Raw genomic sequence first — 13,681 nt, 5'->3', positions numbered from 1 at the left:
GCTCGCCCTTCCGCGCGCGGCCTCAACCCAATCAGGGACTCCCCTCCCTGTTTTTGAACTCCGGGGCCCACCGGTGTCGTAAGTGCCATCTTTGAAACTGGCCGAGGGGGGCGGGAGCAGCTTTTCCCACCGGCGCTCCGGCGCCATCTTTGAAAAGGGCAGGCCCTGCTGAGGAGAAAAACAAGAGGGCCGAGAAGCACGAGGGGTGACCGGTAGGTAGCGATGGAGGAGCGGGGAGGCTTTCCTAGCCGGGACGTTGCGCCGTGGAGGCCTTTTCCTTCTCGTCTTTTCCGCGGGAGCGCCAGGGACTGTCCGGGAGCCCCGCACAACAACCCGGAGAGGTGGGCCGGCCTACGATCGCCCTCAGCGAAGATTAGGACGACCCAGCCGGCCCTCTGAATCCTCCGGTCGGCCTTGTTTTCCTCAAGGTTTCCAAACTGGTCTTAAAATTGCTCTGTGGGCTGAAGGGGAGGGATGAGGTATGTCGGGGGGGGGGGGGCTGAATCTCACCACGAAAGCCTCAATTTTCATCTTTACAAACATTAACATTAAAAAAAAGCTCGGGGAAAGCCTGGGAAAGATTCTGGGAGTTGAGGTCCAGCTGGGGAATTCTGGGAGTCGAAGTCCGCAGTTCTGGCTGAAGGAGTTTGGGAGTTAAGTCCGCAGCTCCAGCTGGGGGATTCTGGGAGACGAGGTCTGCTGGGGGATTTTGGGAGTCGAAGGCCGCAGGTCCGGCTGGGGGATTCCTGGAGTTGAGGTCCAGCTGGGGGATTCTGGGAGTTGAAGTCCGCAGGTCCGGTTGGGGGATTCTGGGAGTTGAAGTCCACAAGTCTTAAAGATCACCAAGTTTGGAGACTCCTGACCCAGACCAAACTGGCTGTTTTTCCTCTTATTTTCCTACATTTTATGCATGTTCCTGGAACCAGGCTTGGTTGAAGGAACAGGAGAGGACAAGGAGTTGGTGGGGGGGGGGGGTTAGTGTCCTGTTTCTCTGTTCTTTTGTATAAGGTAGCTCCCACCCCTTAGTTGGTGCCCATAGGTACCATACATTAACTATGACTGCCTACTGCTGTCCAGAAGGAAAATTCAAAATAATGGCTTATTATGCCATTGCAGGCCAAATGTAATAGAATCCTTAAGTCATGTTTTATTATAGTGCCTCTGTTGTAGAGTTAATATCTATGATAAAACATGTATTGCATTGTTGTTAGCTGACTTCCCAGAATGCAGGAATTGTTTTTATATTAAACTGCTGCTGGCTGGTCACTATGATTCTGCATCCTTGGCAGTGACCAAATTTTGCTCTCAAGGTCAGGGATCAAATTCTGACTCAGCAACACAAATACTTTATTCTTGAATAAGTATTGCAGAGCCTTTTCTTTCTATCTGGCTTTTGGGCTGTGCTCTGTAAGGCTTATCTTCCTTTTTACTGTTGTAATATTTGGGCTATGATTGTACATTGAATAAACAAACATACTTATCATACCACCCCTTGTTATGGAATGCACAAGAAATAATAACTAAAGACAGGACAGAAAAGGAAATGCAGCTAAAACTATTTACACTGGCACTTACACTGCGCATAATGGCAAAAGTGCCATTTGGGGGGCACTGAAAAAGAATTGAGCATATATCTTTGTTCTCATCTTCTTCCAATTACTATTAACACGGGTATCACTCTATCCCCTTAAACCTCAGTTTGCATATAAAACAGGCTCTCTGTGTTAAACAGCACAGCTTTATAGGAATATTTAAGGATATTTATTGTAGCTGACAGTAACTGGAGGCAGAAAAGGAAGAGAAGATTTTGAAATAGATTTTAGTTTAAAAGAGGAGGAAATGAAAATTTATGTCTGAATTATCATATCTTGCCTTTAGCAAAATAACTGTTGAGGATGGAAGATCTTTACCCCCTATCAGCTGATGTGAACCAGGGATAGTAGATTTCCTATTACTCATTTTTTATTGGCTATTCAAAAACGTATTTCTCATGCCTTGCTTTAAGGCATCAAAATTTTCTTACCTATACTTTAAAAAAGGACTCCTTCAGACATCTATTTTTCAATATGTGTATTCATGCAAAAATACAGGTAATCCTCAACAACTAATTGAGACTGGATTTATGGTTGTGATGAGCATTAAACGGGTCACCATTTGACCCTGCCCGATCTTTTGACCTTTTGGGGGGTTAGTTGTTAAGCAAATGCTGTGGTTATTAAGCAAACCCATTTTATGAATGAAGAGAAATGTACATGTTCCAGGAATATGTTGCAAGATCCAATCTGAGTCGGTCATTGGAACCAGAGGTTTACTCTTCCTATAAACAGTAAACCTCTGTTCTCAGTGACCAACCCAGATTAGATCTTGCAAACCCATTTTTTTAATCTATATTTCATATTTCTTAATTGCCTGTCCCCCTTTGGATTTTCTCATTTCCGTCTTCCCATTTTTCCCAATGGGCATTTTTCTTTTGGCTAGAAATAAAGGTGAGAAAAAACCCACTAAAAATTGGGTTCATGTGACTGCAGGATGCTGCACACGGCTATAAATGCGAGCCAGATGCCAAGCTCCCAAAATGGGATCACATGACCAGGGTGTGTGCGGCTTTTGGAAATTGGATGAGGTAGTAAGCAGCTCCACAGAGGTTCATTTGTAACATCAACCATTTAACCAGTTGTTAAACCAGGACTACTTGTAAAATATTTCACCCAGTGTTTTCTAGTTCTCTCTATAATTGGAAAGCATGCCATTCTTCAACATGGTGCCTTCTAAATGTAAGCTTTTTTTGGATTCAATTCACAGAGTACCTCAAATATATTGTGTTAATTGGAACCTACATTTGCTATATTTTGTGTCTTTTATTTTAAGGAACAATGTCTACTTTCTTTCAGATCTTGAACTAGTTCCAGCATGGCAGAGTATGGGATCTCTCTCGGTGAACAAGTGGCTGTGGTTTGCGATAGTTACGCCTCTCCCAAGGCACTTCAGGCATTTGTCGAGGATGTTCAAGCAATTATTGGAGCTGAAAATCAAGTTTCGGTAGAAAACGTCAATCAGCTGCTTTACTGTGAGTGTTCAGAAGTATTCATTATCATGGTAAATCTATTTGAGTTAAAGATGACATGTGCCAGTTATAAAGGAGAACTCTTCATTATTGTTAATACGTTAGAACAGTGTTTCCCAACCTTGGCAACTTGAAGATGTCTGGACTTCAATTCCCAGAATTCCCCAGCCAGCATTCGCTGGCTGGGGAATTCTGGGAGTTGAAGTCCAGACATCTTCAAGTTGCCAAGGTTGAGAAACACTGCTTTAGAACACTAATGCTAAGTCTTATGCTCTGTGCAGGATGGTCCTTGGTTAACGACTGCCCTGTTTAATGAGCTTTTGGAATTATGATTGGTCCCTAATGAGGAGATTTATACAGTTCTTTGAACTTGTGACTGTCAAAGTATCCTTGCTGTCTTGATTGAGAGTTGAGCACTTGGCAACCAGGGCATATTTATGACTGTTATTGCATCCTATGGTCATGTGAGTGACATTTTTGCACCTCACAGCTGGCTTCCAACCAGCAAAGTCTAGACCAGGGGTGTCAAACTGGATTTTTTTGATGGCCAGATCAGCATTGTAATTCTCCGTGGGTGGGCCAGAGGAGGGGCGGTGGTGGTGGATATGGGAGGGATGCCTCCTGCAGCACCTTGCTGGCCAAAACACACCAAGGTTTTGGCTAGCAAAGGCAGGGCGGATCGGTCCTCTGTATTTCCATGCTGGCACCACGGGTCAGATTTAAGCACCCTGCAGGCCGGATTCGGCCCACGGGTCTTGAGTTTGACACCCTGGTCTAGACTCTAGGGAAGCTGGCAGTCAAACTGCAAGTTGCAGTCACATGATGTTCCACTTAATGACTGTGGGTGACTTGCTTAACAATAGCAAAAATTATGTAAGTTGGCACTGTCACATGGTATTTCAATTGCGACCATGTTGCTTAGCAACACAGTTAATAGTTATTACGTGTGGACTATCTGTAGTTACAGGTAATAATTGCTCAGACACTGTGTGTTGAGATTACTCCTTTAGTCTGGGACAGCAGAGAGAAACCTTAAATGAGTATCGGAGGGGGGCTTTTTTATTCAACAATAAATGAAATAGTCTATCCAAAATACATCCCCCTAACAGTGCATGGCCAAAATAAGTTTCCTGATAAGGGATATTCCAATTCACCTCCTTTCTGTTGCCACTTACTGTATTACCAAATGGCAATATTCACAATCAACTCAAAGTTAATGATGATAATTAACTTTGCAAATAATGGAAAATAAATTCCTTTTTCTATCTGAAGAGATGGATCCAAAGAAGTTTTAGATAGCTATCCACACAATAGAAGGGAAAAGGAAATGTATAAATGCAGATAGATACTGAAAGAAATAACATGAAGTAAAAAAAGAACCTAATAAAATGTAGGTTAAAGCTCATTGTGATAACATATTTTTCAAAGTATAAGATGCAACTTTCCCCCCACTAAAAGATCATGGAAATGTTGGTGCAGCTTAGACACTGAATACAGCCATTTTGGATCTCCTGAAGCCATGCCCCTGTATCCCCAAAAGGGGGGCGTTTTTGCCTTGCCCCGTCCCTGCTGAAGCCTATAGCGGGCTGCTGGGGGCTGAGGGAAGGCAAAAACGTTTTTTTCTTACTTACCTCTTTGAAATCTTGGTGTGTCTTATAGTCTGAAAAATAAGTTATATAAAACCCGAAGGCTAAACTGAGGAGTGGAGGAGCAAAGGCAGTGGCACATTTTGGAGCTGAGGATGTGCTCTGGATAGAGCAGGTCTTTGCAGGTCTTTACATCAAAGATCTACCTCTTTATTTTATATTGTTTCTCATAAAAATTTAAGAGAATTTTATATAGGAGTCAAGGAACTGAGTGTGGTCTATGACAACGTAAATTAAGAGGCCTAGTAAAGGAATCAAACTCAAAGTAAGCTGCAGCCAACTGATGGGTAAAAGGTTCACCTGAAGTCGGAGGCTCAGTTGTCACATCCAGAAAGGCCAGAATCAAGGCAGGCAAAGCACATTCTCAGAAAACAGAACATAACTCACAACTTCCACAATAATATTTGGCACCGAATAAGGCGACCTTCTTTGTGGAACTCTGGGTCCTTGATTGGGCAAATACACAAAGGGAATCTTCAGCTTGTACAAGCTGGAAATCAGACTCCACAAGAGTTTTCCAGCCTGGTCACTAATTCCACAAACGTTTATTCATTGCATGGAAGTCATCAGTGACTAAACACTAAAGCCATGTTTTTTGAACTTGGCAACCTTAAGCTGTGTAAACTTCAACTCCCAGAATTCCATAGCTAGCATGTTGGGTACACGCATATACTTAAATGGCTAAGCATCATGGGTACATGTATCTGCTTCCCATTTTATTTTCTCAGCATCCCACAAAGAGTCCAGCTTTGATGTGGTTCTTTCGGGGCTGGTTCCTGGCAGCCTAACACAGCACAGCGCAGAGCTTCTTGCTGAACTAGCTCGGATTGTCAAGCCTGGAGGTCGTGTCCTTTTGAAAGAAGCCGTGACCACCAAAACAAGTAAATCTTTAATCCTTCGCTTACCGTTAAGCCACCCTCACTTTTCCACTTATGGAGAATAAAGGGCCAGGACAGACTTGATTGATTTAAACACACTTGTACAGGTAATCTTCGATTTACCACAATTCATTTAGTGACCATTTTGGTACAACAGCACCAAAAAAGGGAGTTATGTCTTTTTTACAACTTATAACTATTGCAGCCTCTCCATAGTCACATGATCAAAATTCAGACACTTGGCAACTGACTTATATTTAGAACAGTTGCAGTGTCCAGGAGTCATGCAATCACTTTTTGGTGGCTCCGTGTTTAGAGTGCAGTACGGCAGGCTACTTCTGCTGACTATTCAATTCTGAACAGCTGAAGGTTGACTCAGCCTTCCAGCCTCCCCAGGTCAGTAAAATAAGGGCCCAGATTGTTGGGGGCAGGAGGACAACTCTAAACCGCTTAGAGAGGGCTGTAAAGCACTGTGAAGCAGTATATATTAAGTGATGTTGCTAGAGTCAATGAGGAAGCCAGTTTACAACTTAACAACTATGCCACTAATTTAACAACTGCAGAGATTCACTTAACAGTTGTGGCTGGAACAGTCATAAAATGGGCAAATTTCACTTAACAAATGTCTCACAGCAACAAAAATTTGGGGCTGTATTGTGATCATAAGTTTAAAGCATGGTATGGGGGAAATCCTTTGGGACGGGAGATATATACTCCAAAATGCTGGCTGGAGAATTCTGGGAGCTGAAGTCCACAAGTCTTAAAGTTTGAAGACCTCTGATTTAGACTTATGACCACTTCTTAGTATTTTACAGTCCTCTCTGAGTGGTTTACAGAGTCATCCTATTGCCCCCAACAATCCCATCCTTTGCATTTTCTCCTGGTTTCTCTTGTTACTACCTGGCCTCAAAGCTGCACCTTTACTGATTTCACCGCTCCTAAGTTCCATCTCCTGATTCCCATGTCTGGATTGCAGTACTATGGCTATTTTTTATTTCTTTTTTCTATTTTAAGAAAGTGGTCCTGAACATTTGGATTCAGATACAATACAAAGCAAAGCAGCCTCATTTAAATAGTGCAAAAGGAAATACTAGGTAAGGTGATAGCAATGGCTGATCTTTTCACCCTGAAAGCACCTTGGTGTTTTTGACACAAACCTGGATTATAGGACCTTTGGTAGCTCTCTGAAAATTGTGGAAATACATAAAAGAAGCCTGACCCTATTACATTCCTTTATTAAATCTATTTTATCTGGAGTGATTTGGAAAATTCTCAGGTTTTTTTTGTCTCATTAACTTTTATTTGTTATCTGTTGTATTTCTCAGGTAGCGATGACAAACTTAAGACAGTAAACAAACTACAAACAATTGCAACACTCTCTGGTTTGGTTGACGTAAAAGAGGTAAGCATTTTGATATTGAGTTTTCAAGAGATCGTTTTAGAAAACTACACTTTAAAAAGGCCTTTATACTGCTGTTCGAAATTACAGCTTTATAAAGCTGGTTGCTAGAAGTCAGCCATGATCTCAGTTCATCCTTCAAAGGAAATACAAAATACATTTGAGAAGCAAAAGATTGAATTTACATAGCGAATAAGCCAAAATGCCTCTGGGAAAATCCTTTAATAGGGGGAAATGTTATATTGTTTGTAATTAGCCATCATTGGTAATAATGAACACTTTGTTCCTATCTTCCCTGCCTCGATGGATTAACTGGTATAGTAACTTGGTTCCCCCCCCCTTTCTTTTCAGCTGCAGAAGGATACTTTAACCTCAGAACAAATTCAAGCTGTCCAGAAGCATCTGGATCTACAGTGCAATGAAATTCTAGCAGTTCAGTTAGAAGGCAAAAAGCCCAATTTTGAGGTTGGATCTTCAAGTCAACTCAAGCTTTCTACTGTTAAGAAACCAACAACTGGTAAAAAAGCTATAGCCAGAGGCTTTTATCTTCTCAGATCTTGCCCCTAGGTTCACTTATGCACATCAGTAGAAACCATCCTAAGTATGGGTAAATTATGTTTAATATATACCCCAGCATTATTTTGTCCTGTTCAAGGCAGTGGGTATAATCTTCCCATCTCCTGTTTTTCCCACAAGAACCGCCTTGTGAGGTGGGTTGGGTTAAGAGAATGGACTAGCCCAAAGTCACCCCACTGGTATTAAGCCTGAGGGAAGACTACAACGTCCAGTCTCCCAGTCCAGCATCTTCACCTCCACATCAAACTAGTTCAGAAAAGCCTGGCCCTTTGGCTGTTGATTAACAGGTCCTGTCTCAGTTATAGCCCTAGTTCAGCCTTTTCAAGCGAAAAGAATAATACTGATCAGATTTTTCTTTCATTACATTTTTTTTGTTTAAATGGATTATTAAAGAATATACTTAGCTCAGAGGTATCAAAAGTCCCTGGGATTGTTTTATATCCGTGATGGCGAATCTGTGGCACGCAAAGGCCTCTCCGTGGGCACGCACACCATCACCAGCTGCTCTTCTGTTTCTGATGTGCAAATGCACACCAGTCAGCTGATCTTCATGCATGCTGGAGCCCCGGAAACCTGAAGACCAGCTGGCCAGTGCACATGCGCACTCCAGCCACTTGGTCTTTGGGTTTCCGTGCTCCGGTGCATGCAACCAGCTGGCCGGCATGTATATCTATGCCAGAAACCAGAAGACCGGGTGGATGGCGTACATATGCACACCAGCCAGCTGGTCTTCAAGTTTCCGGGGCTCCGACCTGCATGTTCCAGTTTGGGCACTCGGTACCGAAAAGATTTGCCATCACTGCTTTATATCATAGGACCAAGAAGAGGTTTTGAGGCTTAACACATCATCTTTACAGTTGTGTTCTCTGTGGTCAATGGGTTGTTTCAGAAAAACCACGGGTGGATCCCACGGCTGCAAAACTCTGGACTCTTTCTGCCAACGACATGGATGACGATGATGTGGTAGGTGCAGAAGGGCCCCTGACAGACAGCCTCACCGAACGTGATATGTAACGTTATGTTTTCTGAATTTCACATTTTTCCCGAGCTGCCTCCTAAGCCAGGAAAAAGAGGCAAAGTAAGGTTGGGCAGCTCCACCCAAGAGGAATTTTAAAACTATTTTATATGTGGGTATTTTCTCCCCCCAAATCTGGATTTTCTACAGTTCCCCTATTTTGATAGTAGCAGCACTCTGCTTTATTATTGCTGCTTTTCTTTAAAAAGTCTACAAAGCTGTTCAGCAACTCTAAACATTAACAGACGTCCCCAAATGTAGCTACAGGGATCTTTACTTCCTGTGGATCAAGGATTGTTTGGGATTTGTTTTCTCTGGGTCCTTATTGTCTTCAGGATCTCCTGGATTCAGATGAGCTTCTGGATCCTGAGGACTTGAAAAAGCCAGATCCAGCATCTCTCAAAGCACCTTCTTGTAAGGAATCTGGAAAGAGGAAAGCCTGTAAGAATTGGTGAGTGTTAAAATAAGTCAAGCACATCTCCGTACATACCTGAAGCACAGTAACAAAAATGCTGCAGAGAAAATAACTGTAGAAAATAGAGTGTGTCGAAACCTTCTAAATCAGTTTCTCAAATTGACAATTTTAAGATGTGTGGTCCCAGAATTTCCCAGACAGAAATTGGAGTTGAAGCCCACTTGCCAAGTTTGAGAAACCCTGATTTAAAATTATTGTTCTTATGATGGGGTGAACACATTTATTTGGGGTTAAATGAGGAGTTGGAGTTATTTAAATACTTGTTGACCCGTAATCCGTTGGATTATCCTGTTCAAGATGCTCAAAGCGATAACAGAATGGCTACAGGTGAACAAAGGGAATGAGTTCTGCCTTCCTACCAGTTTCCTCATCAGCTTTGCATGTGGGGACTTGCCAGAAATCGCATTCATGTAGCCACAGGGACGTTGCAACAGCCACAATTTTAACACTACAGGTAGTCCCCAATTTGCAACAGTTCATTTAGTGACTGTTCAAAGTTTCAACGGCACTGAAAAAAAGTAACTTATGATTGTTTTTCACATTTATGACCATTGCAACATCTCCACTGTCACCTGATCAAAATTCAGTTGCTTGGCAACTGACTTATATTTATGACGGTTGAAGTGTCCTGGGGTCATGTGACCATCCCCTGTTGCGACCATCTGACAAATAAAGTCAACGGAGAAGCCAGATTCACTTAACAAACGTATTACTAACAGCTGCAGTGATTCACTTAACAATTGTGGCAAGGTCATAAAATGGGGCAAAACTCAACACGTCTCACTTAGCAACATATATTTTGGGCTCAATTGTGGTCATACGTCGAGGCTTACCTGTACAAGGGGCCTGAAGATCTGGAATTTTTAATCCCACAAGAGTAACGAGTCTTTGATTTTGGATGCATGCTTTTAAGTTACGCCATTTGAGCTGCCTTGATTCAAAAATTGTTGCCCTACAGCGCTCCATTTCACACCATTGAAAGTTACAAACAAAAGACACAGGAGAGATTTAATAGTACATACCATGTTTCCTCGAAAACACAACCTACTCCAAAACTAAGTCCTAGGTTGATTTTTACATGTGCTCCCAATAGAAGCCCCAAACCCAAAATAAGCCCTAATTAAGACCCTGTCCACTCCGGGGTGCGGGGTAAAAATTAAGCTAGGGTGAGGATGGGGGGATGGAGCTGCCCTACTACTTACCTTCAGACAGTTGCAGCCACGCCTCACACACCCCTGACATCTGCCTTGCCGGCCTATTTCTTCTGCGGCCGGCAAGGCTTTCCTGAAGGCCTCTGACATCGAAAAGGAGGCTGGGGGCAACGCACACAAGTGAGGTGAGTCAGTGGAAAACATCCCCCCAAAATAAGACCTGCTGCCCTTTTTAGTGGCAAAAAATATGTGTCAGGGTCTTATTTTGGGGTAAACACAGGTACACTGACAACATGAACTTGACAATTCTTGGAGTTTTCCCCTTTTGAGAACATATGAGCAAAAAAGAAGGAAGGACAGACAGACATGCATAGATGTTTCCTCCGTCAGAGAGGATTCGCAAGGACAAGGCAATCTTCAGGGTCTCTTTATGCCTATTAAACTTACTGCATCTCTTTCCTCCTCAGCACCTGCGGCCTTGCTGAAGAACTCGAGCAGGAGAAGAAAGGCACACAGCCAAAATCTGCGTGTGGCAACGTAATTATTTCCCACCCACCCCTCTCGATCCAGGCATTGTTTTGCCTAACAGCAATTAGCATATAAGGCCAGCTGCATGTCCCACAATGATCATTTATAGAATAAGGATTTTTATTAATGAACAAATAGGCCACTGCTAAATGTAGTTGTTGTGTTTATATATTTTTAGTAAGTAAGAGACATGGAGGAAATGCTATTTTAGAGGGTGCTATTTATTGTCTCACAGGATGAAACACCTTTCCCCTTAGAATGCTTCCAGTTTAACTTTTGTTTCTAACAGAGAGGGTGTGTTTGATTCAGACGCACATTTGATTGATGGCATTTCAAGCAATTAACTAGGTTTTTTTAAAAAGTGATAAGTTCTTTTGATATGAGGAATCAGCAGCCAACATTCACGTTCACCATCTGCATATGCGACATGAGTTTTGCAGCATGGTGGGTTTTGGATCTTGGTGCCATAACACAATATAGATCCAGGAGAGCAGGTTTTGGATGACACCCTTCTCTGTGGGGAGGCATTGAGGCAGCAGCTGTGTGACAGTGTTTCTCCCAGTTCCGTATCTAGCTGGATTAGTCATTTACCAAATTTAATAGAGGCGCTACCCCAGTGGATTCTGGGTGGATTACACAGTATAAAACAGGTAGTTTTCAACTGAGCGGTTACAACAGACCCCCCTCCAGAGCTACTTAGAATTTAGTTTCAAAGTTCCCCCCATCACGTGATCACAATTTGGGTGCTTAGGAACTGGCCTACACTTATTGCCATTGCAGCATTCCGTGGACACATGATTGAAATTGACATTTTTTTTTCTGCCAGAAACCAGTTTACTTTTGGTGTTGTATTCACTCTAGACCTCCTTGGTTGGCTTATTGTCCGCAATGTTTGCTTAACCACCACCACCATGAAAGTGGTGACTCTCTTAAGAACAGGCACAACTGACGACTATCAATCTTGTCTCAATTATGGCCGTAAATCAAGGAGTGCCAGTGCTAGATTAAAGCGATTAAAAATGTAAACCGAATGAAATAAGACAGCCGGGACTAAAGACAGCCATCAAAAGAAGCCTGACAGTTTTTCCCCTCCCCATTGTTAACTCCAGGCCTCCGACCAGGTCTTAAGGGCTTTCCAGAATGTCAGTAGAGTGGGTGCTGGCCGTATCTCTGGGGTGGGGAGCTAGAGGTTGGGGGCTGTGAGAGAGAAGACCCTCTTCCTAAGACACTGAGCTTGTCTATCAGAAAGGTTGGCAGTTTGGTGGTTCGAATCCCTAGTACAGGTTTCCTGCATGAGCAGGGGGTTGTATTAGATGACCTCCAAGGTTCCTTCCAACTCTGTTACTGCTACTATTATAGGAAGGCAGCCTTTTATTAGAAGGGGCCTGGAGCACTCCCTGCTTTGCCCAACTGTCATGGAATGCTGCTTCATTTATGGATTTGTTTATTTATTTGTTAATTTTTATGCAACCCATCTCTCCTGCAAGGTGACACTGGGTGGTGTAAAACCAGGACTCTGATGGTTCCTTGCAGGGAATAAGAACAGCCTAAGCAGCCTTTGGGCTCTTCAACAAGTCTGCATCTGGCTCCCAGAGACATCTGGCCTGTTTTATTTCCCCGTCCTGTCATTAATGCCAGGTGCAAGAAGTCAGGAGGCAGGATGGGGTTCCAAAGTCCTACAAGTTTATTCCATGCCACCTATACACCAGAATCCGAACTATTGAGGGTCCAGGTGAATTGGCACCGGATAAGAGTCAGCGGACTTCAAGGGTGGCCGGAGTTAGGGCCTGGAGACTCCGGACTGATGATGTGTTTGAGCCCACCCTCGGGCTCAGCCTGGTGGTGGTCTACAAGTAAGGGCACAAGCCACCCTGAAGGCTGGCTGCTCTTTGTCTGATGGATTTGCCTTCTTCAGATGCCACTTTTGTTTCTCTCTAGTGCTACCTAGGGGATGCCTTCCGCTGCGCCAGCTGCCCTTACCGAGGCATGCCAGCCTTTAAGCCTGGCGAGAAAATCCTCCTGAACGAAAACAACCTTCAGGATTCCTGAAAGAGGAGCAGCAACTCACAGCTTCCTTGGTGGTGCTTCATGGTTTGGACACACCCAGCAGTTTCTCTAGTAAAGAGGGAGGAAGTCTGGACTGGGGGGGGAGGGAGGGGGATCAGCAAACAAATAGGTGGACCAAGGCAGATTGTGTTCCAGACTCCCTTCCCAGTTGGGATCCCTTTCAAGGCTCCTTGACTGACATTCTTTTTGAAAGGTTTGCATCTAAATTTTGGCTGTTATCACATACCCTGCAGATAAAAAGATCTTGCTGGCAATTGGCATCAGCCTTGGAGCCACTCAGAATTTGAAAGGGCAACCTTGTCCTTTCCATTTACTTTCCATCTACAGAGCCTGCAGAATGTGGCTCTGCCAAACCCCAAAGAGTGGGTTGGGGTGGCTGGCGTTGGCTTGCACTCAACAGTGCAATCGTATGTCTTCATTCCCAGTTTTGTGCCAACGGGAGGATTCCTAATTAAACTCGTGAAACTCTGACCTTACTTTTGTTTTAGTTTTCGGCGCACAGAGTTCTTGATCATCATTTTCCTGAGGTGTTTTATGCAGATGTTGCTATTCCAGCTCGTTTTTTTTTTTTTTTTTAAAGAAAGTTTGAGAATCCAGATTGCTGGAAACACTGTCTCAGAAGTGAGGGTAATAAAAAGTTTAATCCGAAACTGTTTCAGGTCTCTTCTAGAAAAGGGTTGTACAATCTGGAGCCTGACATCTATTGACGGCGGATTATGGAGCATTAGAGCAGCAAGTTGGTTGGCTGACCGGCTGGTTGGCTGATTAATTATGGCAGATTGTAAGGGATCAAGTCCACATACCAAAGGAGATTAATTTATTAGAGGGTTCAAATTATTGCAGAATGTCCTTCATTTCCATTGCTAGCAAAATAAGGCTTAG

General features: G+C 43.3%; 1 protein-coding gene across 3 annotated transcripts; it reads left to right on the top strand.

Moving 5' to 3' along the window:
• Nucleotides 1-56: 56 nt before the first annotated feature.
• CIAPIN1 (cytokine induced apoptosis inhibitor 1) lies at nucleotides 57-13,117 on the top strand. Of its 3 annotated transcripts, none has more exons than XM_087729326.1 (9): nucleotides 57-212; nucleotides 2,892-3,067; nucleotides 5,439-5,591; nucleotides 6,914-6,990; nucleotides 7,339-7,504; nucleotides 8,453-8,526; nucleotides 8,914-9,029; nucleotides 10,672-10,741; nucleotides 12,671-13,117. In XM_087729326.1, exons 2-9 carry the CDS (start codon nucleotides 2,911-2,913, stop codon nucleotides 12,779-12,781), a joined length of 924 nt encoding a protein of 307 aa, XP_087585452.1. In that variant the 5' UTR covers nucleotides 57-212; nucleotides 2,892-2,910; the 3' UTR covers nucleotides 12,782-13,117. The 3 variants fall into 3 exon arrangements, with proteins under 3 accessions (XP_087585452.1, XP_087585453.1, XP_087585454.1); XM_087729327.1 differs by having other exon boundaries at nucleotides 210-341; XM_087729328.1 differs by lacking the exon at nucleotides 57-212 and adding an exon at nucleotides 455-479.
• Nucleotides 13,118-13,681: the final 564 nt, after the last annotated feature.

Source organism: Thamnophis sirtalis, unplaced genomic scaffold, assembly GCF_051295495.1.
Source record: "Thamnophis sirtalis isolate CommonGarterSnake01/CBP01778 unplaced genomic scaffold, rThaSir2_p1.2 scaffold_14, whole genome shotgun sequence".
Classification (NCBI taxonomy): Eukaryota; Metazoa; Chordata; class Lepidosauria; order Squamata; family Natricidae; genus Thamnophis; species Thamnophis sirtalis.
This window is presented reverse-complemented; position numbering and strand designations above follow the sequence as displayed.